The 26242-nt window shown below is 54.2% G+C and overlaps 1 protein-coding gene across 2 annotated transcripts; it reads right to left on the reverse strand.

Annotated features, from left to right (window-relative positions):
- Positions 1-51: 51 nt before the first annotated feature.
- Positions 52-26242, reverse strand: ZMAT5 (zinc finger matrin-type 5). 2 transcript variants are annotated; one of them, XM_082417316.1, is made up of 6 exons: positions 26125-26242; positions 14471-14631; positions 9609-9671; positions 7500-7580; positions 6124-6235; positions 52-454 (listed from the first exon to the last, which is right to left on the reverse strand). In XM_082417316.1, exons 2-6 carry the CDS (start codon positions 14595-14597, stop codon positions 325-327), a joined length of 513 nt encoding a protein of 170 aa, XP_082273442.1. In that variant the 5' UTR covers positions 14598-14631; positions 26125-26242; the 3' UTR covers positions 52-324. The 2 variants fall into 2 exon arrangements, with proteins under 2 accessions (XP_082273442.1, XP_082273443.1); XM_082417317.1 differs by having other exon boundaries at positions 7467-7580.

The following is a 26242-nucleotide window of genomic DNA, read 5'->3' on the forward strand; positions in this document are numbered from 1 at the left end:
CAGAGCACGGAGCTGAGGGCGCCAGGCAAGGGGCAAGAGCAGCCGCACAACGGTGGTGACAGACTTTCTTTATAAACATCTGGAAGGAAGTCTTCTCAAGATGTCCTGTTGGGGTGGGGGTGGTAGAGCTGCCTGGCTCAGAACCAGGACCAGGGCTGCACCTGGTTGGGGAGGACGCTTAGGCCTCAGAGAGGCCAGGCCAGGCCCAGTCTTTAGTTTCAGATGCTCCATGGGGTGCAGCAGGAGGGGGCCTGGGTGTCCCCCGTACAAGCCCTTATCTTGATTGTGGCTGATTGGAGGGCTGACTAGGCAGGGATAAGGGACTCAGCCCCACTGGACGCTGGGCTGCAGGGGCCAGCCCCCAGGTGGGGGTGCCCGCAGGGATGGAGGAAGCTCCTGGACTGGTGGCCAGCCCACTGGGTACTGGAAGACGGTGGCTCTGATGGGTTCAGCCCTAGAGGGAAAGAGAAGAACAGAGAATTAGTGTGGAGCACAGCCCAGGCCCAGGTGGGGGCACCCGCCTCCAGCTCACCCTCCCCACCACCCAAGCTGTGGGCAGGGGCAGCTGCCTGTATCACCTTTCTGGAAGGCAGAATCTCAGAAACACGCACACCCTTTGAGTCAGCCACCTCACCTCTAGGATTGAGCCCAAGGAAATAGGGGGGCTGTGGGCAGAGACTGAGCTATAAGAAATGGAAATAACCTAAGTGTCCACCTGTGGGGGACTGATTAAATATATATGCACGTCCACAGCAGAGAATGCTATGCAGCCTGCGTGAGAATTAAGGCAAACTTATATGCACTGACGAGGAAAGGTGCCATGATGTACTACTGTGTGAGTAGGGAGAAAAAGCAGCTTATAAAATAATGTATATAGCATGATACTATTTTTGTTTAAAGATATATAGCATATATAAATGCATAAAAAAAAACCTGGAAGACACAGCAAAATGTTAACAGTGGTTCTATCTGAGTGGTGCAATTATGGGTGATTTTTTTTTACTTCTTTATACTTTTCAAGAAAGTTTTTCAAGCACGCAAGCCTTTGAAATGAGAAAAAAATATTGTCTAAAATTTTTTTAAAAGCCTCATTTCTCATGCTACTCACTCCCCTTCCCCTTAAGGTCCACCGCCCCCGGAGCCACCTCCTAAGACCCGGGGCCTATCTGAAGCGCCCACCCTGTGTGCTCAGCCCGGGGTGGCCCTGTCCTAAGGGAGCCACTGAGGCACAAAGGCAGCCTCCCCACCAACTGCTCCACATTCCGATCCTTCTGGACTCGACCCCCACTCAGACTGCCGCTCCAGGGCTGCTCTGCCCCTCAGGCTACCTTGAACTCACTTGGGAGCTCACGTCGCCCCTGTAGGGCTGGAGCTCTCCAAGGGGGAGAGACCAGGGGATGGGGTGGCGTCCATCTGCTCCCGCAGTGCCCAGAGCCGGGCCTGGCACAGGGAGCCACCCAGTGAACGTTTGCTGATGAAAACAGCCATGCTGAGCGCTATTACTGCCTGGACACTACTCTGGGCCAGACACCACGGCTGAGAGGAACCTCAAGAATCCTTACTGAACCCCATTTTATAGATGAGGCAACTGAGGTGCATGGAATCAGTCATGGGCCCAAGTGACACAGTCTAGAATGGGGGGTGAGAGGCCGGAATGCCACCTACACGTGGGCCCCAGATGTTGGCCCCTCATGCTTCTGCCCCCAGCCCAGCCCAGCCCAGCCCACCCCCAGGCCCCACTTTCAGTGAAGGTGAGGCCCTGGCAGGCTCAGGGGCCCAGTGGCCAGGCCTCTGCAGGAAGGGAGCGTCCCAGGCCCACTGAGAGAGGTTTGAAGGCTCGGCCAGCCACCCCTCCTGGGCCTGACCTGCTGTCGGACTCAGAGCAAGGGCTTCAGGCAGCCCCGGTGCAGCCTCTGGGGCCTCCCGTGGCGTGAGGACAGGGGAATCCCTGCTCGGCTGCCTGCTGCCCACTGGAAAGCACAGAAAGCGGCTCCCAGCATGATTTATGGTGCCGGGGAGATTTTATAAACTCCACCAGGCGCAGAGAAGGGTGGGAATGGAGGAGGCTCCGCAGTTGCTGAAAGGGAGAGCCCCGGCTGCCAGCCAAGCCCCGGCTCCCTGTGGGGCTGGGGTGACCGCAGTTCTCCTCAGAGAGGGTGTGATCCATCCGGGAGCCCCTTCTTGTGAGCCTCAGGCCCTTCCTCTAGGACACGGGGCAGACTCCCGGGCAGCTGAGGCCTCCCGCCAGGAGAAGGGCGCGTTCCCCGGGCCTCAGACATGCGGGCCCCGAGCCCCTGGAGCACACCCCTCCAGCCTGCACAGAGCAGACGGGGACGCAGGTGCGCAGGACTCTGCTCGTGGCTTCTTTCTCGGCCTGTCTGCCCCGCCACAGGGACAGGGCAGCTCTCTTTCACCTGTCCCCAGCCATGGTCCTAATTAGAAGGAGAGTCTTAGGGAGGCGCCTGGGCCAGAACAGTAGCACCAGCCCTGAGAGGGGTGCAAAGGTTAAGATTAAGACGGATAAAGTCACAATCTGAAGAGCCAACAGTGGAAAGCAGCGGCGAGCACTGGCCTCGCGGGGATCAGCCTGCTCACCTGAGGCTGGCCCATCCCTCCCCCTACTGTCTGCTCCCAGCAGGTGCCTCAGGGTCAGTCTGCTGGGGCATGGGGGTGGGACAATGCACCAGGCTGGGGCCCCATTGAGCCTCCATCTCCCCTTTACAAGGACGGTTGGCCCAGCTCACCTTGAGGGCTCCGCTCAGCCTGTGAGGTCAGAGCCCTCGGGTCTGGGTGGCCCCAGGTGGGCCAGGCAGCCATCTCTACCCTGTGTCCTGGGGGGAGGACACAGACACCCAGAGAGGAAGAGGGGCCACCAGACCCATCCCCACGAGGCGCCCATGGCACTAATACTCAGGAATAGTCCTCCAGGCCGGGACCCTGCTCCCCCAAATGCTCTCTCATGCAGCCAACATGTCCTGGGTCTGTGCCAGGCTGATGACAGTGTGAGCTCAGAGCCGTGAGGGGGAGGCCCGGGGGTGGAAGGGGAGAAAGGGGAGATGTCTCAGCTAAAGCTTGAAGGATGAGTCTGACTTTGCCAGGCAGACATGGTGGGGGTGCAGTTCCAGGCAGAGGAAATAGTGTGTACAGGGTGCCCCGAAATCAGAAACGCCCACCACACCTAACCAGCTGCCAAGCGTCCGGCGGGATTGACAAAGAGGCCAGATGGGAGAGGTGAGAAGGTGACCCCCAAGGGCCGTGGAGGCGGCAGGGAAGTTCTCCGGGGCCTGCAAGCTGGGCTGCAGAGTCCGGGTCCCCCCGATGGGGAGGAAGCCCAGGAGGGTTTCAGCAGGGCCGGGGCCAGGGAGTGTTCTAGAAGCTGGTTGGGGACTTCCCTGGTGGCGCAGTGGTTGAGAATCCGCCTGCCAGTGCAGGGGACACGGGTTCGATCCCTGGTCCGGGAAGATCCCACATAACGTGGAGCAACTAAGCCTGTGCGCCACAACTACTGAGCCTGCACTCTGGAGCCCACGTGCCACAACTACTGAAACCCGTGCGCCTAGAGCCCCGTGCTCCGCAACAAGAGAAGCCACCACAATGAGAAGCCCGCGCACCGCAACAAGAGTAGTCCCCCGCTCGCGGCGACCAGAGAAAGACAGCACCCAGCAACAAAGACCCAACTCAGCCAAAAATAAATAAACAAATACAATTTAATAGAAGCTGGTTGGGGCTGTTGTGTGGAGGATGCACTGGAGGAGCAGAGGCGGGTAGGAGACCAGGAGGGGCTGCCGTGATGTCTAGGAGAGCCAGGGCGGGTGAAGGGCAGAGAGGGCACTGTTGCCACAGGGCTGCCTTGATGGTAGGAGACGCAGGGAACAGAGAGAGGCAGCCTGCTGGCTGGAATCCACCTCCCCGACCCCACGGAGTGGGGGCCAGGGACGCAAGGGCAGAGCCCAAAGCCTGTGGGCCTCAGGGTGTGGGTATCATTTTTCATGAGACCAACCTGAGGGGAGAGGGCTGAGGAAGACCGAGGCTGTGATGGCAAAAGCAATGATAAATGGTCACCTCCCTCCTAACAACCTCCTTTTCTCAAGGCTGGACTGGCCTGCTCTGCCCAGAGAGTAATTCATTTTGGCTCCAAGCCCTCAGGAGGCAGGTGGACAGGTGCAAAGGCACAGAGAACAAGTGGAAAAGCAGGTCCCCTGGAAGGGGCCAGGTTGGGTGGTCAGTGGGAGAGGAGCCCGGGGGATAGGGTTCAGCCTAGGGTGGTCCCCAGCGGCAGGCTCTATTCCAGAAACAGTCACTGCCATCCCAGCAGCCGGCTACTGCCACTATCACTGTAGACTTCCGGATGCAGTGGCCAACCACTGCACTGGCCCTTGGCCAGCCCTAGACCTGGTAACACAAGTGGCCCAGGGTCCAAAGCCAGGGCAGAGACCTAAGCTCTCTCTCAAGTGACAGCTGAGTGCTGCTAAGAGTAGCAGGTGTGTGACCAAGGCAGTCACAACCTCCTGGAGGGGTAGAGATTCCTCAGCTACAAACTGGGGGGACCAATCCCCCTAAAGGCCGGGGCTGAATGCCGGACACACCACGGCACCAACACACCCGATTATCATGTGGTCACCACACTTCCTGCAACTCTGGGCCCGTCATTCAGTCTCAGTTTCTCCATCTTGTCCCCTAGTCCTCTGAGTCTCATGGTCACAGGCACGCTGCCTTAGCACAGGGACACATCTGTTCCTAGGAAGGGACTTGAGGGCACCCATCTCTACCCAGCCCCACGCCCCCTCAGCCCAGCCACAGGGTCTCCCTGAGCCCTCGGAACAAGCCCAGGGGGTGCTCAGGCCTCTGGGGCTCACTCCCAGCAGAGGAACCACGGAGGCGGAGCGGGGAGGCGGCTGGGTCCAGGGAGCGGGGGAGCGGGGAAGCCCCCAGAGTTCTCTGAGTGGCCTCAGGCCCAAGCCTGGGGTGCAGGACATGGGTCCCTGGACCAGTCCCGAGGGGGGCGCCCACACTACCAAGATCACAATCACTTCTGACAGGACCAGACGGAAGGGACGTCACACTCTAACACAGGAGTCATGACTGTACTATATATTTTCAAGGTTGGGGGACAAACTGGGCACAGATTTAAAAACAATTAAAGTTAATTTTAAAATAGCTTAACGAGCTCTCCTCACTGAGGCACGGAGAAGGCAAGAAGCTTGGCCCTCATCTCCTGGCGGAGCCTCAAGGGAAGGCCTCACCCCACAGACTGTCCCAGCCAGGCTGCTGTCCCACTAGGCCACACCACAGAGATCACCGGGTCCGAAGCCCCAGTGCAGGACGGGAAAGGAGGCAGCCCGGCACGGGGTGACTTTACCAAGTCAGGCAGCTCACAGGCACATCCTCTAGCCCTCTTCCTCCCTTCTCTCTCTTTCAATACCTGGTAGAAGACCCCAGGAGCCCTGGCTTTGGTCTTGGCTGTGACCTTGAAGAGGAGAACCTGGGACGGCATGCAGCACACACCTGCGGGCTCCTGACCCAGGGTGCTCCCCATACAAGGGGTAAAGGGCACCCCGTCCACTTCTGAGCATCCTGAGTGCTGGGCCCAGGCAGCAGCTGGGCCAGCCCCACCCCAGCCCCCTCCTCGAGGAGGCAGTGGGACAATGACAAAGAGCCTGTCACACGCCTGTGCAATCCCAGCTGTGCCTGCTCTGAGCTGTGTGCCCTTGGACAAGTCACACCATCCCATGAGCCTCACTTCCCCTTCTGCAGGGTCGGAGCAACCATGCCTATCTGGCAAGGCCTAGAGGGGACAGTGTGGTGACTGGCTTTCTGGGGCCTCAGTAACCACAGTCAGGCCTCTCCCTCTGGCAATGGACTTGGTGATGTGGAGTCAAGCTGGCTTGGCCACCTGCCCCCTTCAGCCACTGCAAACTCCACTAAGGCAGGGGATGAGGCCTAGGCATAGGAACCTTCAGGCAAGTGCCCTTCAGCCTCTGGCCAGGGCCTGGGGACCCAAGAGCCCCCGATGTGGCCCCCACCTGAGGAGTCCTATGGGGGCGCCCGTGTCTGGTCCCTGGGCAGTTCGTGGAGACAAAGGCAAGCTGGCTGGGGGGAGGAGGGGACCCACGGGGCCTGTACCTGCTGCTTGGGGCCGAGCTCAGCCGCTGGGCTCTCTTCTCCAGCCAGTCCTCCACGTGGACCTCAGGGAGCTCGGTGACGTCTAGTGGCCACTCCCTGGCCCGCCTCTCCTCTGTGGGGGTAGAGAGACAGGCAACTGAGGGGCATACTCACCCCCATCTGAACCCCACACGCTCACAAAGCAGCTGGAACCTTCCAGAGGCGGGGGGGAGGGCACAGGCTGGGAGGCCAGGAGCAGGGCCTCTGGCCTGTCCCCATCCTGCAGCCACCTCCCCAGGTAGCCCCTCTGGGCCTCACTCAGCTTCCCCATGAAGTGAAGACAAAACACTGGCTGCCTCCCAAGCTTTTTGGAGTGGGACACAGGACAGTGCAGGTTGAGAGCCTGGTCCTCAGGAGGAGTCCAAACCTGGGGTCAGGGAGGCAGCGTGGGCTGCAGAACAGGGCAAAGCCTGCGCTCTCCCACCACGGGCCAACAGCTCTGAGAGACCATGGCTGGTGAAGAGCTGGAGATACAGCTGCCACCAGGACTCACTGGCCTGGCCCATAAGGCCTCACTTCCGCCCTGGGAAAGCTCCTAGAAACCTGTGTTTGTGGCAGGGCTGCGGCTACACTGTCATCAGATCCCCAGGGCAGGGCACTGCCCACAGGATCTGACTGGTCGGAGGGGAGTGAGGCCTATTGGTGGATGAGGGCCAAGGCCAGGCCACCCCAGATGCTCGCTGGCTGCCCGAGGCCACGTGGACAGAGAAGCCGCACTGGACGGGGGCTCACGTGAGGCTCAGTGTCTCCATCCATTCAATGAGGGGCTGCATGCGAAGATCGATAAAGACCATCTAAGTGAGAATTTCCTTATCTCTAATTGGAGCAGTAAGAAGTGAATTTCCCAAAGACAGACATGCCAGTTTCCAGAGGGAAGCTGAACTTGCCCTTCCCTGTAGTCCCCAGGCCTGAGCATCCTGAGGGCAGGGAAGGTGCTCTCTTTATCCCCTTGTCCCCAGAGCGCAGTGGGGGATCTGCCAGGGGCCGAATAGGGGCTCCAAACACGTTGCCTGATTGAGGAAGGGCGGGTGGGTGTACATGAATGAATGCCAGGCTAGCAGGGCCCAGGTGGGGCTGAGGCACACCCTCGGGACTCCTGGACAGGAAGCCATGCATGTCACTTTAAACCCAGCCGGGCACATGGATGGGGGCTCCCTGGCTCCTTCCCCACTCATGCCTGGGGTGGTCTGAAGGCAGTTCCTGACGCCCTGGATAGCCCTCAGCCTACCCCACATGGCAGCCGCAAAAGAGGGGGAAGGGGGAAGACACAGGGCAGCATTCCCCTACATCCCCCCAGCACTCACCCCTGCCCAGCCCAGGGTCCCAGTGAAACGCACCCTCCACCTGCATACTCAGCTCCTGCAGGTCTCGCTCTGACATGTGGGAAAATCTGCAGTTGGAGCCAAAGTCGCACTGGCCTGCAACGGGAGGAGAGAGTCACTTGCTGCCTCGGATGGACTCCTACCATTGAGCTGAGGGGCAGCCTGATGAGGGGCCACCAGAGTTTTAGGGGCAGGGTGTTAGGGACTAGGGAGTAGCAACTCCAGCCCTGAGGAAGAAGCTGGACTCTCTCTGGCCCAGCCATAAGAGCAGCCGGCGCGGCCTGTCTGGTCCACTAGGCCCTGCTCACAGCCCTTCCCTGGCCGGGGACCAAAGTCCACTGAAGCCTTTCATGATTGGGTTCCATAAGCCTCTGCAGGTTTGTCTCCTGTTACCTCCCCTTGCCCTGGCCTGCAGCCCCGACTAACTATGGGTGGGTCCCTGAGAGGGTTCTGCTTCCTCACGCCCTCCCCTTGGTGCCCACTGCCCATAGCGGGGGGAGAGGGGGAGGGCACAAGTAGCTGGACTGCGCCCCAGAAAGGCTTTACTGGCAGCTTTGTCAAGGAGGTACCAAAGTCCAGGTTGGCTTTCCAAATCTCAACTGGTGAGACCAAAATGTTTCTCAAAATAACAGGAGACTAGGCGGAGGAGGGATAAATTGGGAGATTGGGACTGACATATACACACTACTATATGTAAAATAGATAACTAATAAGAACCTGCTGTATAGCACAGGGAACTCTACTCAATACTCTGTAATGGCCTATATGGGAAAAGAATCTAAAAAAAAAAAAAGAGTGGATATATGTATATGTGTAACTGATTCACTTTGCTGTACACCTGGGCTAACACAACACTGTAAATCAACTACACTCCAATAAAAACTACGAAAAAAAAATAGGGCTTCCCTGGTGGTGCAGTGGTTAAGAATCCGCCTGCCAGTGCAGGGGACATGGGTTCAAGCCCTGGTCCGGGAAGATCCCACATGCCGCAGAGCAACTAATCCCGTGCGCCACAACTACTGAGCCTGCGCTCTAGAGCCCGTGAGCCACAACTACTGAGCCCACATGCCACAACTACTGAAGCCTGTGTGCCTACAGCCCGTACTCTGCAACAAGAGAAGCCACCGCAATGAGAAGCCTGCGCACCACAATGAAAGAGTAGCCCCCGCTCGCCACAACTAGAGAAAGCCCACGCACAGCAACAAAGACCCAAAGCAGCCAAAAATAAATAAATTAATTAATTAAAAAATAATAATAATAATAGGAGACTAGAGGTGTCCTAAGACAGCCTTGCCTACAAGCAGCGTGTTCATATCAAGGTGCAGCCCATGGGGAATGGCAGCCCCTGATTCGCAGGCCTGGTGCCCATTCTAGGGGCAGCATGGTCTCCTGAGGGGAGCACGGCCATTCACCCCGCTCTCCTAGGCCAACAGCAGTACCTCTCCCTGGTGCTAAGCTCCCTTTTACACCATGTTAATCATCATGGTTTTCCTCTTTGCCTTGGCTGCTAGGAAACTCAAGGCCAAACCCTTAGAGTACACAGGACCTCAAGGCAAGCATGGAGGAGACTAAGCATTCTCCTGGCCTTGTCTTATTTTTCTTACCCTTATTTTCATCTGCCTTTGGCTCCTTCACTTACTGAGGTTTTTGTCTCTTTGAACTGTATGCATCTTTATTAGCTGGGTACTGAGCAGTGAAATCAACATCCAGCGTCCTTTGTTCTAACCCTGAAGCTTCTCAGCATTGTCAGGCCTGTTCCTGTCTCCAGCCCTGCCTGCTGGGAGGGAGGACACAGTGGAGGTCAGGCTCCCAGGCTAACTTAATCAGCCAGTCTATTACACCCATTAGTATCTCCTGGATTTACTTGCAATCTCCCAGCCCTTGCTTGTTCTGGGTAAGCTGATAAAATCACATTCTAGGTCTGAAGAGCTGAGGACCAAGCCCTGGATGTCATAAGGCACAACCCCTGGGAAGGCCCCTGTTGACTGTGTCAAGTCAGCTGACGCACCAAGGCCACAAAGCGGGCTCAGGCGGGAGGGTGGGGGGAGGCTGTGCAGAAGTCCAAGCAGACCAGACAGGGCATGCTGGTCCCTAGGGGGACCTGAACGGAGCAGACCACTTTACCTGTCAGTAGAAACTTCCTGCAGGGCCGCTTGTTCTGTTCATCCAGCAAGATGGCAGCTGCATCTGCGAGGAGAGAGGAGCCGGGTTCAGACTTTAGCTGCACACAGGCACTTCCTACCACCGAGATCAGGGAAGGAAAGAGCTCCTCATCCACGGAGGAGTGTAAGAGGGGATGACCACAGGTAGGGATGCTGGGCAGAGGGATCCGAGCTTCAGGTGACCTCAGCCCCACCCACCCCACCCAGACCCAGCCAAAGGCCAGGACCAGGTTTGAGGTCAGAGACTCTCAACTTTGCACAGTGGATCATATTGGGAGGTTTTTTTGTGTTTTTTTTTTTTAGGTCCTGGTACCAGAAGAAGACTTCTCTGTAGTGTCTTTGCAACTTCCTGAGACTCTCTAATTATTTCAAAATAAAAACCTAAAAAGCCCACCAGTAAACCCCAGGGCCCAGGCATCGCTCCATGGACAAGGCTGTACCCCACCTCCCTCCGTTCCCCTCTCACACTAGCCACCGGCCTCAACAGGACTTCCTGGCAATCTTTCTGGATATGAACCTTAACCCCGGTTTCCTCCGATTTTTCCTACTTTTATTTTCATCATATAGGTACAGTTTAAATCTTGTATGCTCCTTGGTAGGCAAGGAATCAATCAGTCAAAATCTGTAAGTGAGTGAGACGAGTGAGGAAGGTGCCCTGACTCAGAGGCCCTCATGTCGTCCTGGAGGAAGGAGAGGCCAGGTCTGGGCTGTGCACTTTCCCCATCCATCTGTTGCCTTTTCTAGAGGCAGCTGGGGTAAAGGAAAGACCATGGGCTTCTGAGTCCAGGTACACAGGACCACATCCTCCAAATGTCACCATGACCTCCACCTCAGAAGTCTAATGGCTGTTGGAAGCCTTATCCCACCTGACTTCTGACTTCTATGTTTCATTTCATGGTGTTAGCCATTCCTTTTCACTGGATTCCAAAGTCACCGAGTCAAAATAGTTCTCCTGGTGTTTCTGACCTTCACTTTAAGAGCCCCCTGGGTCCTCTGCTCTTCTTTGTTTAGATTTTCTGTTACACTTTCTTGTTTCTTTCCTAAATTTATTCGGAAATCAAACACATCTCTGCTGGTTACTCCAAGATGGAGACCTCACCACTAAATTCCTACTTAGCCCTCAAATCAGACTTCCCAGCTGGGGCAGGTACCAAGCATTTCCAATTGAATACTCTCCAGGCCACGTCCAAATGGAGTGAGGGGTTAGGTGGGCTCCCCATTAACGAGCCCTGACTGGTAGGTGAACTCTCTCCAAGTCTCAGTTTCCCCATACGTAAAATGGGAGGAAAATTCTCACCTGGTAGGGCTGCTGTCAACATTTAATAAGATAACGGATGGGGAGAGCACTGGGCAGAGGACGTCCCACGTTAGAATTGTGGGAAAGTGGGGCTGGGAATGGCTTCAGCACCACAGTCCCCGGGTGATGCTAACGTGCAGCCAGGGCTGAGAGCTTCTGAAGTGGATACTCAACAAATGGGAGCAGTTCTTACTCCATTTCCTCCTCATAAACCCACCATTTACATGAACATCCCCATTTTGCAGACAGAAAAACTGAGGTTCACACAGGGAAAGGGGGCACACACATAGGAAGTGGCAGTGCCAGGTTTGAACCCTGGCCTGTGCGTCTCAAGCCCCCATCCTTTCCTGTGTTGTTGCCGATTTCCTGGTGGCTGGTTAGTAGCCGACTCTGAGGGGGTCTCCTCACTTTCTCAGGGCTGGGCTGCTGGGGTCGAGAGTTAGCTATTAGAGGATTCACTCCCGGGGCGGCCTGCAGGAGCGTGGGTGGGGCCAGCAGCGTGGGGAGGGGGTCAGCACTGGACTTGTCAGACTCAGCCCACCCAGCTGGTGCCAGAGGCTTTCCCTGGGGAGGAGGGCTGGTGGAGGGCGTGTGGACATTGCCCAGGGCCCTCCTGGGGTAGGACCGCTAAACTGGAAATGGGGCTGAGTCTGAGTCTTAGACAAGGGGCCCTGGTGGGGTGACTCAGTATGGGAGAAGAGTTCCAGGCTGCCCAGCATCTGGCTGGTGGTTCTCAACTCTAGCCACACGGCAAATCACTAGGCAGCTTTTAAAGTATACACAGCCCAAGCCCATCTTTCTCAGGTTCTGTTGTAATTCATCTAAGGGGAGGGCATGAGAATTGTTCAAAGCTCCTTAGTGATTCTGAAGTGCACCCAGGATTGAGAACCCCCAGCTGCAGGCCCTGCTCCTCCACCTGGCGTTCAAGGCTCCTCATGATCTGACCCCATTGGTCCTTCTCGCTTCAGCTCCCCAAATTAACAGCTGCCCTGCTGCCCTGGGTTTGTTTGCTCGTTCATTGAGATATTCATCTAACAAACATTTACTGAGCACGTCCTGTGTGCCAGGCGCCACGCCAGGATGAGGATTTAGTGGAGAACAAGTCAGACCTGGTCCTTCCTTCCACTCCAATAGTCACACTAATCCATGTGGATATAAACGGGGTAAACAGCCAGCACGCAGCCAAATGACCTGACCTGGCCCAGGGGTTGGAGAGGGCGTCCCGGAGGACTGTCTGGGGTGGGGAGGACAGCAGGAAAGGCATGCCTGCAGAGGGGACAGTACTTGTGGTGGTCAGTGTGGCTGGAGCTTGGAGGAACAGGTCAGCAGGCCTTGGAGGCCTGGGTGGGACAGGGTTTCCACCCAGAACACACTGTTGTAAATGGGGTGTGAGGTTACACAAGAGAGGGGCCCTGTTTTATTCACCTTTAAGTCTTCAGAGCCTCTCTGGGAGCCAAGGACACGCTAAGTGCTCACCAAGTGTTGGCTGAATGAATGAGCCATGAGATAAAGGGTCCAAGGCCAATCCTTTTGTGGACCCATAAGCATCGTTCTTACTTAGTAAGTCCTTACGTGCCATACAGTCATCAGGAGATTACTGAGCCCTGTCACATCCCTGGAAGGGGAGTATGGCTATTACAGCTGTTTTACACATGGCAAAATTAGGGCTACAGTGCTAGTGAGGGACACGTTGGGACTGACATCAGGCAGCCCAGTTCCAGGGCCCACGCCTGTCCTGACCAAGGCAGATGGATCATCATCCCTCTGAGGGTGAAGGGACTTGTCCAAGGCCATGAAGCCGGGAGCAGAGCAGGTCTCGAGTCCTAGCTGAGGCGGGGTACCCTGTGCCCTTGCAGAGACTATGCTGTGCAGTTGCGCAGGTGAGCTGGAGCCCTGGGGAAGCCTCCCAAGGAAGGGGAAAGAGCTCATATGTCAGCTTGGGGACCAGGGTGAGGTGATCCACTGCTCTGGATTTCTAACTCACCACCTGTAAATGGGGCTCCCTGGCCTGCCCAGCTTCCCTCGAAGTGCTGTTTTAAGGACTGGATGTAGCTGGGGATGTGAGCGAATGCTGGGAACCCTGAGAAGGGGCTCGTGGCGCCCACTGTTTCATCTTTTCTATAGCTCTCTTCCAATCAACCCTGTACCCACGGGCCCAGCTGTTCTTGGCTGAAAGTCTGGGACTAGGAGCAAACACCAGGATAACCTTGAGGCCTAGCTTCACGCCAGATCACAGCCCCTACTGGATTTGGGGTACAGGGAGCCTCTGCCTGACACCAGGTTCAGAGGCCTCTGAGGCACCTGAGAGACCCCTCCGCCCCTGAATTCCCCTCTGCCCCCACTCCCAGCCCCTTGCAACCATAGCCACGCCTGGTCTGCTGAGTGGCTTGGCCACCCTCCCTCACCCAAGCCTAGACCCCAGCCCAAACCTGCCTCTGGGGATGGGGGTCAGGGGATCAGTGTTTTTTATTTTAAAGTCTCTAGGTGATCCTAACTCAAAGTGTTTAGATCTGCTGCCTTACAGAGTTACTGAGAAAAGCAAATGACAAACCATGGAAGGCACCTGGCATACAGCAGGCACTCAGTAAAATGTGAGTGACCTGAATCTGAGTCACAGACCAGGGAACTCTCTCTGTCTCCCCTTCTGAGCTGCTGGGACTCAGCTCCTTCCTTCCAGCCTCTGGGCCCTGTCCTGGAATCCTGCTCCCCAGCTCATGGAGCACCGGCCCTGCCCCGGCTCATTCCAGGAGCTCCTGGTCACCCCACCCCACTGCCACAGTCCCCCTCCATTTGTCCAGCTCCTGGCGCCTCTCTCACTACTGCTCAGTGTGTGTGTCTAAAGACAGCAGAGCAGCAGCAGCTCCCTTCCAGCGAATGCTCCTGGGTGTCAGGTGCTTATGGCCTTAATTCCCTTGCCCCATAAGCCTTTCCCAGAAGCAGCTCAGTCATTCGACGGCCATTTACTGCGCCCCCTGCTCAGGCAGCAGTCGGCCATCGCCATCAAATGTAGCTCCGGTCATGGTGGCTATTGCCCACAGTCCTTCAAAGGCTGCCCTCTGCCCATCCCCCTTACCGTGGCCTCCGCAGGCCTGCATGATCTGACCCCGGCCCTGTGGCCAGCCTCGACCCCTACCATGCTCCTTCTCATCCTCTCTTCGGCTCCGAGAGCAGCTGGCGCTTTGCCCTCTGCCCAGGATGGAGCACTGGCTTTTCCCTACCTTTCAGCTGTGGGCCCAGACATTAGCTCCTTAGAGAGGCCTTCTTCGTGGCCACAGTGTCCCCAGAGCCTGGCAAGGCATCTGAGAATGGAGCCCTCAGTCAGGATTGCGGGGAAAGGAGCTCGCCTTCCACCTGCCCCTCTGAGGGCCCGTCTGCCTCAGGGGCCAGCAACCCAGGCCTCCTCTCTTTTGCTCCTCAAAGAGCCCAGACCAGCACTGTCACTGGCCCGCAGCGTTTCCCTGTCTGATGATAAGAAAGACTGGAGAACAGGGCTCCATCAGCCCGGCCGCCAGGCCGGCAGCACCCACCTCGGAACATGTCGTACCAGAGCTTCTTGGCCTTGAGGTGCTGCAGCCCGTTCAGGTGCTTCTTGCGGTTGTGGAGGTTGTCCTGGAAGGAGCGGTCGCAGTAGTCGCAGAAGTAACGCTTCCCCATGGTCACCCCCGCCGGGTGCTGCCGCTGCCACTGCCTGGGAAGTCGCAGAGCGCTGGGTCAGAGCGCAGAGGAAACGCCACCACCCTGCCTGAGCACGCCCCGGGGGCCAGGCCTGCGCCCCTGTCAGGAAGGCTCTACTTACCCACACCAGCTCGTATGAACTCCGCAACAGCCCGTGAGGGGCTACCCGGGCAGATGCTTATGGCCTGAGAGGCCTCATTCCAGAGGGGTCTTTTAACAGTTCTGACGCCCAGCTTCCACCCCAGGTCGGTTAAAGCAGAAACACAGTGGGTGAGGCCTGGGCGTCAGCGTGTTTTAATGCGCCCCAGGGAATTCTCGTCTGCAGCCAGGCTGGAGAACCACCACCTCACCCACTCTGGACAGCACCCCCCACCCCACCTCTCACCTCCCCTCTCCTGTTCCTCCATGCTGGCCGCACAGCCCCCCTCTCTGCGCCTCACACGCTCCAGGCAACGCCAGGCACACGCCCACCTCCTGCTGTTTGCACCTGCTGTTCCCTCTGCTCCCCCCGCACACCTGTCCCTCTTGCTCACTTGACTCCTTGGATCTTTGCTCAAATACTACCTTCTCAGTAATCTCCCATGACCACTTTATTTAAAATTGCAGAACCCTCCACTTAGCTTTCCCCATTCCCTGCTTCACTTTTATCACCTTTAAAGTAATAAGTTACTTGTTATGTTTATTATATTTTTCTTTCCTTCAACAGGAATATAAATCCATGTGGGCTGGGATATTTTTGTGTTTCTTTTGTTGTTGTTGTTGTTTTTAGGACACTCACACTTTGTTTTTCTACATAAAATTTACAAAGGCCCAGCCCCCAAAGTGGTGCACAGTACAGAGCAGGCAACCAAATATTTGTTATTCAACAATGAGTTAATTCCCATTTTCCTTATGGGACAACTGGGGTTCAGAGAGAGGAAGCGATTTGCCCAAGGTCACACAGCTGGTAAGCAGAAGGCAAACCCAGGTGCCCTAAAATCCCGCTGCTGGTGTCCTCTCTGCCACAGCCAGCTTAAGGCTTACAGAAGCCAGAGGGCTCAGGCAGAAATGCACACAGCTTCCCAAGGAGATCAGCTAAACACTTAGGTGGCAATCACAGAGGGAAATGAGAACGTTTCAGGATCTTCAGACACATAAGATCCCTCAGCCCTGGTGACCACAGCTGCCACTCCTGACCCAGGAGATCTGCAGCCATGACTCAAGGCCAGCCCTTGGGTCCCCATTTGGTGTCACAAGACCAGAGGACAAATGGGTCCACTCAGGGCCACCAGGTGGGATCTGCAAAGGCTGAGCCCAGAATAGCCTCTCACCTTTCAGGTCCTATAGTCTGACCCCTCATTTCCCAGAGCAGGTTCCTGAGGCCCAGAGGAGGAAGAAAAGTGACTTCCCCAAGGTCAAGAGGTAGCAGCCCAGGCCAGCTGCAAAAGCCCCAGACTCTCAGATTCTGGCAAATAAAGTTAAAGCTGAGACCTGACCCACAGGGCAGATAGATGGGGGAATACATGTTGGGAAAAAGAAAACGGGGAGAGACACAGAGACAAACAAGCCCCTGGACAGTCCAGGCAGCCAGGCGAGGGATGGAGAAAGACGCTCCTGCGGCAGAGACAGCAGCCATTAAGTCAAGGGCTGTAATGGGATCAGGAACAGTCATTCAAAATGAAAATGTATAAAACCTCTCTTCTCCCATTACTGCTGAGAAACCGCATCCCAGACACGCGGACTTGATATATTAAATTTGGCAGCTCTAATACACCCCGTCTTGCCAATAAACTTATAGGAATTGGACTGAAATTGTAAGAGATGAACGTTTAACGGCCTAGTGCTTAACTAAGCCATTCACGAAGGCTGAAGCTCAGAGGAGCCGCTGGCTCTGGAGCATAAAGGGGAGGGGAGGGGAGGGGAGGGGCAGTGGGAGGGGCGTTCCTCCAGGAGACTGATAAGGAACAGTGGCTCTGCGGCAGACTTAGCTGGGCAAAACCACACAGGGCACTGGGAAGCCAGCTGTGTGACCTTGGACCTCTCCAGGCCTCTACTTTCACTGTAGGAATATGGGGCAGTGGGTCCAACGGGTTGGCTGATTGCTTAGGGAGCAGCACACAGAAGTTTGAATCCAAATGAATTATTAATAAAAGAGTAACAGCAATACAAATGACACTAATAATGTCTGGCATTGAGCAAGTGTACAATAAATGTTATGTAATATTTGATGCACTAAGCACCTACTATGTGCCAGCACTGGGCTAAAAGCTTTATAATGCATCATCTCACTTAATCCTCAGGACAACCTGTGAGGTTTCAGATGAGGGCACTGAGGCTCCAAGAAGTGAAGTGACTTAGCCAAGATCATGCTGCTAGAAAGCAGCCGAGCTGGGCTTAGAACACAGGCAGGATGGCTCTAGAGCCCACACTCCTAATCACTTATGAAAGTCGCCTCCCAACAAATCATACTGTTGACAGCTTTCCTTTACTCACTACACCCCCAGGACCACACGGCCCCTTCAAACCCCAAGAGGTATGTATTACAACCTCATTTACGATTGAGGAAACTCAGGCCCAGAGAGGTGCTGTGAGGTGCCCCAGATCACACATCCAGGAAGGGCAAAGCGGGTCTCCCACCAAACCACCAGGAAATGAAGATCACATGCCCCTCTCCCAACCTGCCCAGCAACACTGATTCAAATGATGAGCCCCTCGGGGCTGGGCTGTGTGTGTCTGTGTGAGCGTGTGCATTCGTGTTTTCCCCTCTCTCTCACATGCACAAACCATGGGGGGCACACCAGCCTCCGCTGAGGGCCATCGTGGCAGCGTGGCCCACCCATGTCTCCCTCTGCCCACCCTGGCCACCCCTCATCTGGCACAAGGGAAGTGCTCAGCTGTCCGGGACAGGTCAATGAACCTTGTGTCTAGTCTCAGCTCTGCCAGGTGAGGATGTGGCTCTGTCACTTGCCCTCTCTAGGCCTCGGTTTCCCCACATGTGAAGTGGGAAGCAGGCAGCTAGACCAGGTGATCTCTAAGGGCACACACACACACGTGTGTCACTTAGCACAGAGCCTGGCCCACAGGAGACCCTCCAGAAACGTTGGCTGTCATCACCATCATTATTATTAGCCTCCAAAAGCCTGTATTTCAGAAAACTGAGACTCAGAACAAGGAACAGGATATCAGTGCCCAAGTGACCTCTGTGGTCATCTGCTCCATATTACAGATGAGGCAAGGGAGGCCAGGAAAGGGGAACTGAGTTGTCCAAAGCACACAGCACAAGGCAGGGGTGGGACTGAACCTCAGCCCCTTTAGCAGGCTAAGACCTCTGTCCGCACAGCAGCTCTGCAGAGCCCCCACTGCCCGGGAACAGTGTCAAGGGAGCAGAGCGGCTTTAGAGGGGCCAGCACTTCCTGCCTCCTTCACACGCCTGACCCCATGGAAGCAGAGGCCCTGTCCCTGGTTAGGAGCTGGCCTCCAGCAAGGTGACCTCACCCAGGCATCACCCAGGTGTGAAGTTCTAGAGCTCCTGACCCAACTCCCTCCCGCTCCAGTGCCCTGGCGCACATTAGCAAAAGATGCGGCTGCAGAATCCTCTGGACAGATACAGCGCCGGGCCAGACACACAACTTGGCAAGCAGAGTGTATTTCACTCTGCCTCACCTCGCAGCCAGGTGTCCTTGCACAAGGCACAACCTGCGCCACCGCACTTGGCAGTCCTGAGTGGGAGGTCAGGGAAGGGGGAATGGGGACAGCCGGACGTCTCTACGGCACCCAGACACCAGCATGGGGTGCTGACTAAGCTGGCCCTCTCTGCCGTGATTCATCCTCGTCCTCCGAGGCTGGCGCGCTCTGCAATATGTGAGCGAGGTCCTGTCCAGAACACAGGACCATCCGGCCCCACTCCCTCACCAGGAACACAGGCAGTGCCACCCACCCACTCCCAGAGACCAGGTCCACGGTGGCGACAGCATCTGCTGGATCCCTGGAGCTTTGCCAGGTGACAGGGTGGCTCCTCATGGGCATGGGACAGAGGGCAAGACTAGTGGGACCACTCTCTGAGGTCACACAGGCCTGGGTTCAAATACTAGCTCCACCACTAGAAAGTTATTTCATCTCCCAGAGTCTGTCCTTAGCTATAAAACAGGGACCCCACCGCTGCTGTGAATTTACCACCGCAGAGAATGGAGGCTGTTACTGCTGTTGCCATCATCCCCCAGGAGGCTCACTCCCCTCCTACCCCCAGCACGTCCTGACCACTTCATTTAAAATTGCAGCCAAAGGGGCTTCCCTGGTGGCGCAGTGGTTGAGACTCTGCCTGCCAATGCAGGGCACACGGGTTCGAGCCCTGGTCTGGGAAGATCCCACATGTCGCGGAGCAACTAGGCCCGTGAGCCACAACTACTGAGCCTGTGCGTCTGGAGCCTGTGCTCCGCAACAAGAGAGGCCGCGATAGTGAGAGGCCTGCGCATCGCGATGAAGAGTGGCCCCCACTTGCCGCATCTAGAGAAAGCCTTCGCACAGAAACGAAGACCCAACACAGCGAAAAATAAATAATAAAAATAAATAAATTTTTAAAATTGCAGCCGAAGTCACAGCGGCAAACACATCTGCCCCCTCACCACCTGCTCTGTTTTCCATAGCTCGTCTCACACAGTGATTTACTGTCACAAGAGCTGCCTCCCCACTAGAATACAGGCTCCACAAGGGCAGAGAGTTCTGTCCGTCTGTCCAACTGCGGCACCCGGAACAGAGGATCAAACGCAGAACTGCTGGTGGAATGAGCGAGGGAGCCACCCGCGGAGCCCAAGGCCTCCCGCCCTTTGCTCACCAACCCTCTTCTCCACAAGCTTGAATCTGGGGACAGGGACGAGGATGAGAAGAGAGACATGTAAGGCCCCCAAAAGCAGGTCTCTGCCACCCCCGCCCTCCCTGCAGGGCTCCTGTCTCCAGCAGGGCCCCCACTACTGACTTAGACCACACCCGGCGAGCCCATGGAACCTGACTGCAGGCCTCCGGGCTCAAGGAAAAGATGATCAACGAGTTGAGACGCTGTGGGGTGGAAGAAGGAAGAAAGGAGAATCAGATTTGACTCCTGTGTGCTAGGCATTCTCTTATTTAATCCTCACAGACCCTTGGAGTAGATATCAAGGCATCCATTTCACAGATGAGGAAACAGGTTCAGAAACAATCACTCCTATTTTGCTCAAAGCCACGACTGGGAGAGACACTGATAAGGAAGATTTCTCATCAACCTGAGTGCTGCGGGTGGGCCAGTGGTGCTGAGGGCCCCCGTGCACCTCCTGTGGAGCCCTCACCAGGCGTGCCAAGGCACACTGGAGCCAGCATTCACACTGGGGCCTGGCTGACCCGGGACCCATTCTCTCCCCACCCCACCACTCCACCGTGAGGCTGGCTCAAGGCAGACATCTGTGCTTCACTGATATTCTTGGTTGCTTTCATCACGTGTGTCTCAGGTACAGAGCTGGCTTTGGCACAAGGCTAAAATAAGCCAACAGCTTGGCCGGGGCCAGGGGCTGGGATGCACGCTGTGATTATCCAGGACTTGTGCTCACCACATGCTGCCCTCGAGCTTACCTGTCATTTCTTCTAATTATGGCACCACCAGACCCCAGGTGAACAGCAAACCTCAGCCAGTGGATGGCTTTACTGCACGCCCACTAGGAGCATGGCAATGTCCCAGTGCCACATATGCCCGCCGTCTGGAGTCGGCGGCACTGGACCCGGCCCATGCAGGTGGTCTGCAGGCTGCCTGCTCAGGACCCAGCTCCAACAGAAGTGCCAAGAAGATCCAGATGTCTCCCCTGATAGGAGCCCTGATATGTAAAGGGTCTCCCTCAGATGCCCCAGGGTTTTGTAGCAACCACTCAGCTTTCTCATCCTGACCTCGTTCACGTGTTTACTTCTTGAAGTAAAGTGTATCATCCACTCCCACCAATATAAGGCAGTGGGGACTCCACCCACAGCGATTTCTTAACTCAGCAGGTCTGGGACAGGGGTAAGGTCTAAGGAGGTCCTGATGCAGAGTCCACAGACCACACTCGGAGAAATGCTGGTCTAAGGTGGGAGATGACGGACTGAGGAACAGAGAAGGAGGGAGTTTGCCTGAAGTCACACAGGCCACACAAGCCAGTCCTTACTGTAGCCACTCACCCAGGCCTGAATCCCAACCCTGCCACCCATGGGCTGTGATACTCTCGTCAAACTACCTACCCCTGAGCCTCATCCGGAAGTCGGGGGTAATAATACTTTTCACAAGAGTACTGTGAGGATTGAGTCATGCATGCTAGGTGCTTGGCAGAGTGTCTGGCAAGCCAGTGCTGCTCAATGCACATCTGTGGACGTGGCAGCCAGCTTCTGTGGCACCCAATGACCCCACCTCCTGGTGTCTGCACTTTGTGTCTCCCGTTCCAAAGCGTATCAGGGTTGGTCTCTGTGACTAAGAGAAGAGAGCAGAGGGATGGTATGTCACTCCCAAGATCAGGTTATAAGACAACATGGTTTCCATCCTGGTGTCTCCCTTTCTCTGATCACTTGTTCTGGAGGGGGAAGCCAGCTACCATACTGTGAGCAGCCTGGTAGGGAGGCCCACGTGGCAAGGAACTGAGACCTCCTGCTAACAGCCAAGTGAGTGAGCTTGGAAGCAGACCCTCCAGCCCCAGTCAAGCCTTCAGAGGAGGGCAGCCCTGGCTGACAGCTTGACTGCAACCTTGTGGGAGACTCTGAGCCAGAACCACCCAGCTATGCCACTCCCAAGTTCCCAACCATCAGAAACCGTATCAGATAATGTTTGTTGTGGTTAAGTCACTAAGTTCTAGGGCAATTTGTTATGCAGCAACAGCTAACTAATACAGTGAAATAAATGAATGGAGAAACTAAATCACTTTACGATTTGTGATGGCCACAGGTACAAAGTGCCCCACAACCCAAAACTCTCCTGAGTCAAGTGAAAGGAGGGCCCCCCTCCCACTCACATATGCACAACCCTAAAGTTCCACGGTTCCCTTTTCAGTCATTCATTCACCAGCCAAACACACTGAGCACTTCCTCTCTGCCAGACTCGGGTTCACACTTCATGACACAGAGAACGCTTCATGCTTTCACGAGAACGTGAGCTGAGTATGTGCTGGGGATGGGTGGCCGACAGATGTGCCCCCAGTAACAGTCATAGGTAACAAGCTCTGTGCCGGGGGTCCCAAGGAGGGGCGCCTGCATCCAACAGGGACTTCCTCCAAGGAAATGATCAGAGATCATCTCGAAGATCTAGGTACCAAGGTGAGCACTGCAATGTAGCTTGTCCTGAAACCAAACTCCAAATGTCCAAGAGTAAAAAGAGCTGACAGTTATCCATTGCTCACCACATGCCAGGCAGACCGCTCAGGGTCCTGTGTAGAGTGGGGGAAGGGGTTCAATGATGATGCACAAAACCTACCATCCTCATTTTACCCTAAAAATAACTTTGGGTAGAGGGAGACCACAACTGGCAAGGAGCAAGAGTAGGGTGTGAGCCAACCTATTCAATGGTGCCATTAAAAATCAAGTCAAAGTAATACATCAACTATACTTCAGTTAAAGAAAAATCAGGGGCTTCCCTGGTGGCGCAGTGGTTGAGAGTCTGCCTGCCAATGCAGGGGACGCAGGTTCGAGCCTTGGTCTGGGAGGATCCCACGTGCCGCAGAGCGGCTGGGCCCGTGAGCCACAAATATTGAGCCGGCGTGTCTGGAGCTTGTGCTCCGCAACAAGAGAGGCCGCGGTGGTGGGAGGCCCGCGCACCGCGATGAGGAGTGGCCCCCGCTTGCCGCGGCTGGAGAAAGCCCTCGCACAGAAACGAGGACCCAACACAGCCAAAAATAAATAAATAATTTAAAAAAAAAAAAAGAAAGAAAAATCAGTCAAAGGGAACAATTCCCTACAAGGATAAAATGTTCATCCCCTATTGTAAATGAAAAATGACTCATTGTCACAACAGTATGTACAACATGATACCACTTTTTTAAGGAGAAAGAACCTCCCGCCTCAACACACACATATACACACAGACACACATACAAAGACTGGAGCAGACACAAAATATTTACTGTAGTTATGTCTAAAGAATAAAATTACGATGTGCGGGATTTTTTTTTTTTTCATTTTGTGTTTTTCTGTTTTTCTAAGTTTCTACTTTTGGCGTGTATAGTTCTAAAATTTTCCCAAAAAATTCCCTTCAAAAAAGTGGGAAATTTGTCAGGCAGGGATAAACCCTATTCCTTCTTCCTTAGGAGGCTGCCATGGATGGTTCCAGTGACCCAGTTCACCTGGATGAACCGGCCAGGGGTGGTGTTGAAAGGGATCTAGCGTAAACATTTCCCTCAGTCCAGGCTGACGGTTGATAGGACAAGCCCTGATTCCAAGTGGACCTGGCCCAGTGAAGGTCAGCTGAACCCAAATCTGGGCTCCAGGAGCTTCAGGATGGAGACAGTTTCTCACCAGACAGTTAGAGGTCCCAAGAGGCCAGAGTTTCCAAATAGGAAAGGCAAAAATAGTCTGAAAGAGGCTCTTGAACCATATACCCTGACTCATATAAACACCTCTGCCTTTCCCTTCTCCCCCCACCACCAAGTCTGGGCTCCAAATACCATGTGACTCTCTGTTACCACTGCCCAAGTCAGGTCTCACCCCTTCACATCTGGACCAGCCTCCTTAGTTCAGCCCACCCTTGGCAGCATCAGATCAACTCTCTCAAAACAACTCCTCAAAATTTTCCATTGCTCCTGGTGAGGAGCTTATTAAAAATGAAGTCTCCTGAATCAGATCCTCAGGAATTCTGACTCAGCAGATCTGGAGAGGGGCCCAGAAATTTGCGTTTTAACCAGGGACTCTAGCCACCCCCAGTAGGTACCCCCAAGAAATAAAAGCCTGGAGAATTGAGCTTCCACTGTTCATTGACCTCTTCATCCCCTGCATCCCAAAGGCAGCCTTTGCTGAAGGCAGTCACTCTGGGTAGACACAGCCCGCAAATCTGTGTCCCAGTCAGAAACTGGTCGGACTATGAACCACCTCAGTAAGGTGAACTGGTAACCCCGACTTGATGAGAACGCTAAGCACAATTTGTTAGAGTGGATAAAAGTGTTTTCTTACTGGCTAAGCATCCTGTCACACTCCAGGAAAGCTTAAAATTGAAAACAGAGGTAGTAGACTAAATCAATTATTGTACTAATGTTCCTGTCCTAAGTTTATTAATAATCAGTGTCTACCTGGTGCTTAAAAGTATCACATTGAAAAGAATTTGACATGTTGAGTATGTAACAGAAAAGCACTGTGATTCCAATTTAAAATATAAAAGTTAAAATATGTAGTTAGGTAATTGATAAAGTATCTGTCAGTAATTGATATGAGACTTGTGATTCTAAGTTGAGGGGTTAGCAATGGTTGGAAACACTGCTGCACATTAAAATCACTGGGGTGCTATAAAAGCTACTACAGGTGCCCGCCATATCCTAATTTCTTGTCAGAGATGGAGCCTGTATTTTTTGAATCCCCCGACTGAGAACAAGTGACAAAACAGAATTTGACTAAGTTTGTTAAAAGTACTGAAAAGTATTAAAATTTATTACATTTATGAGGTTAATTTTATTAGATTTTCTAGTAACTGTTTAAGTATTCTGGGGAAATTATGCTTGTTAGGTTATATATCTGAAGTACTTAAAAAGAAAATCAAATATATTAAACGTATAAGTGGAATTAAATGTGTAAGGGAATGTAACTGAGCTGAAGATAGGGCTGAATATTTAAAGGAATTTAGTTTGTTCAAGTGGAGTTCAAACATTAATCAAAGGGAAAGTTAAGGTCATTTTTCTTATTTTTCTAGATTTATGTATAGAATAATAATTTCTAAGTTGAAATCGATGGCCTAAAGAAAATTAGATTTTTAAAAAATTGTTGCTCCAAAATGAGAATTAACTAAAATGGCAAAAAAAATAAAACAAGCCCCACCTTAACTCCCTGTGTTCTTCCCTACCCATCTCACCTAAAATAATTCCTCCCTTCTCTGAACTTCTCATCTGGGAAGCTGTCAGCAAGATATAAGTATTCTTTCCCAGAAGCTTCACAACTTCCTGCCCGAAAGGGCTACCAGGACGCTTTGCAAATAGAAAACAACCGCATCGTGGATATAGAGCATTTCACGTTTTTCCTCCCAGTCCCCAAACGAGGCATTACTGTTGCTTTACAAGTCAGAGGCACATCCAGGTCTCGAATCCAGTCCCCGGTTTTCAATGCCACTCGTACGCCAATGACTTTTATCTCTGGCTCAGGCCTCTCCTCTGAACTCCAGATCCAAATCCCCATTAGCCTCTGGACCTCTCCATTTGATGCCTAAGGGGCAGCTCAAACTTAATGTGGCCAAACAGAACTTAAGATCATCCTGTTGATTTTAAGTTGCTGAGGTCAAAACTTTGATGCCATTCTTGAGTCCACTTTCCTGTACGCCCTACACGCATCTGTCAGTTTGTTCTGTTTGTCCCACCTCCAAAAATACATCCCAAATCTGATCACTACTCTAATCCACACCCTAATCTAAATTACCACCCTGCCTCAATTGACCCACCACAGCAACGTCCCCTCTTCAGTCTGCTCTCCAGAGCAGCCAGAAATGATGACATTAAAATGTAAATTAGATCATGTCACACCCCAGCTTAAAACCCTTCATTGGCTTCCTAGTGCAATTAGAAAAAAATAAGACTCTTTACCACGGGTTACAAGGCCAGATATGAGCTGACCTGAGCCTACTTCATAGTCCACTCTACTTTTTTCCCCCTCAAACACCCCAGGATAGAGCAGCCTCAAGGCCTTTGCACCAACGTTTTCCTGTGTGAACGGCTACTATTCACTCAGGTCTAGGGTTAAGTGTCGCCCTGAGGCCCACCTTGTCTAAAATATTACCACCACCACCCCCTCACCAATCAACCTTTCTTCAGCTCCTCAAAGCATTACTTGATATTACTGCACCTACCCATCTACCCATACACAGTAGAATGGGCGTTCCATGAAGGCAGGGACTTGTTCACCGCTGGGTCCCCAGCCCAAGGCCCAGAGGCACTTAGAAAACATTTGCTGGACGGCCCTAGTCCTCCAAAGTCCTTGCTATTTCTATTCCCAAGAAGGAATGAGTGGATCTAGGTCTCCTGCCTTCCAAGACAGGATTGTCAGCTGTGAAACCCAGGGATGAGGGGAACATGAAGCATGGGCAAAATCGCCACTTCCCCTGAGGCTGGGCAGAGGGATTCAGCCCCCAGGACCCGACTTGTGCCACAGGCTCCAACTCTAGCCCTGGACTTGGGGCTGACAGAGGAGACAGGATGGGGGACAAGCCTGGGACCGGGCACCCAGGCCTCGCCCCCCTACCCACTCCGCATTCCGTTTAATAGTGTGGTCCGCTGCGAGGCTCGCGGACTTAGATGGAAGAGCCCAAGCCCTCCCGTGAGGGTAAGGACACTCGCCCTCGACGTCCTGCCAAAGAAAGTACCTGGCTCCGCGGGGCCCAACGGCTCTGAGCTCCTCCTCCTGCGCCCTCACGCCACGAACTGCTTGCTGGGATTCGTAGTCCTTCCTTGGGTATCGGTCCACCCTTCCCAGAAACCTTT

The sequence above is a fragment of the Balaenoptera physalus genome, assembly GCF_965194825.1.
Source record: "Balaenoptera physalus genome assembly, chromosome: 12".
In the NCBI taxonomy this organism is placed as follows: domain Eukaryota; kingdom Metazoa; phylum Chordata; class Mammalia; order Artiodactyla; family Balaenopteridae; genus Balaenoptera; species Balaenoptera physalus.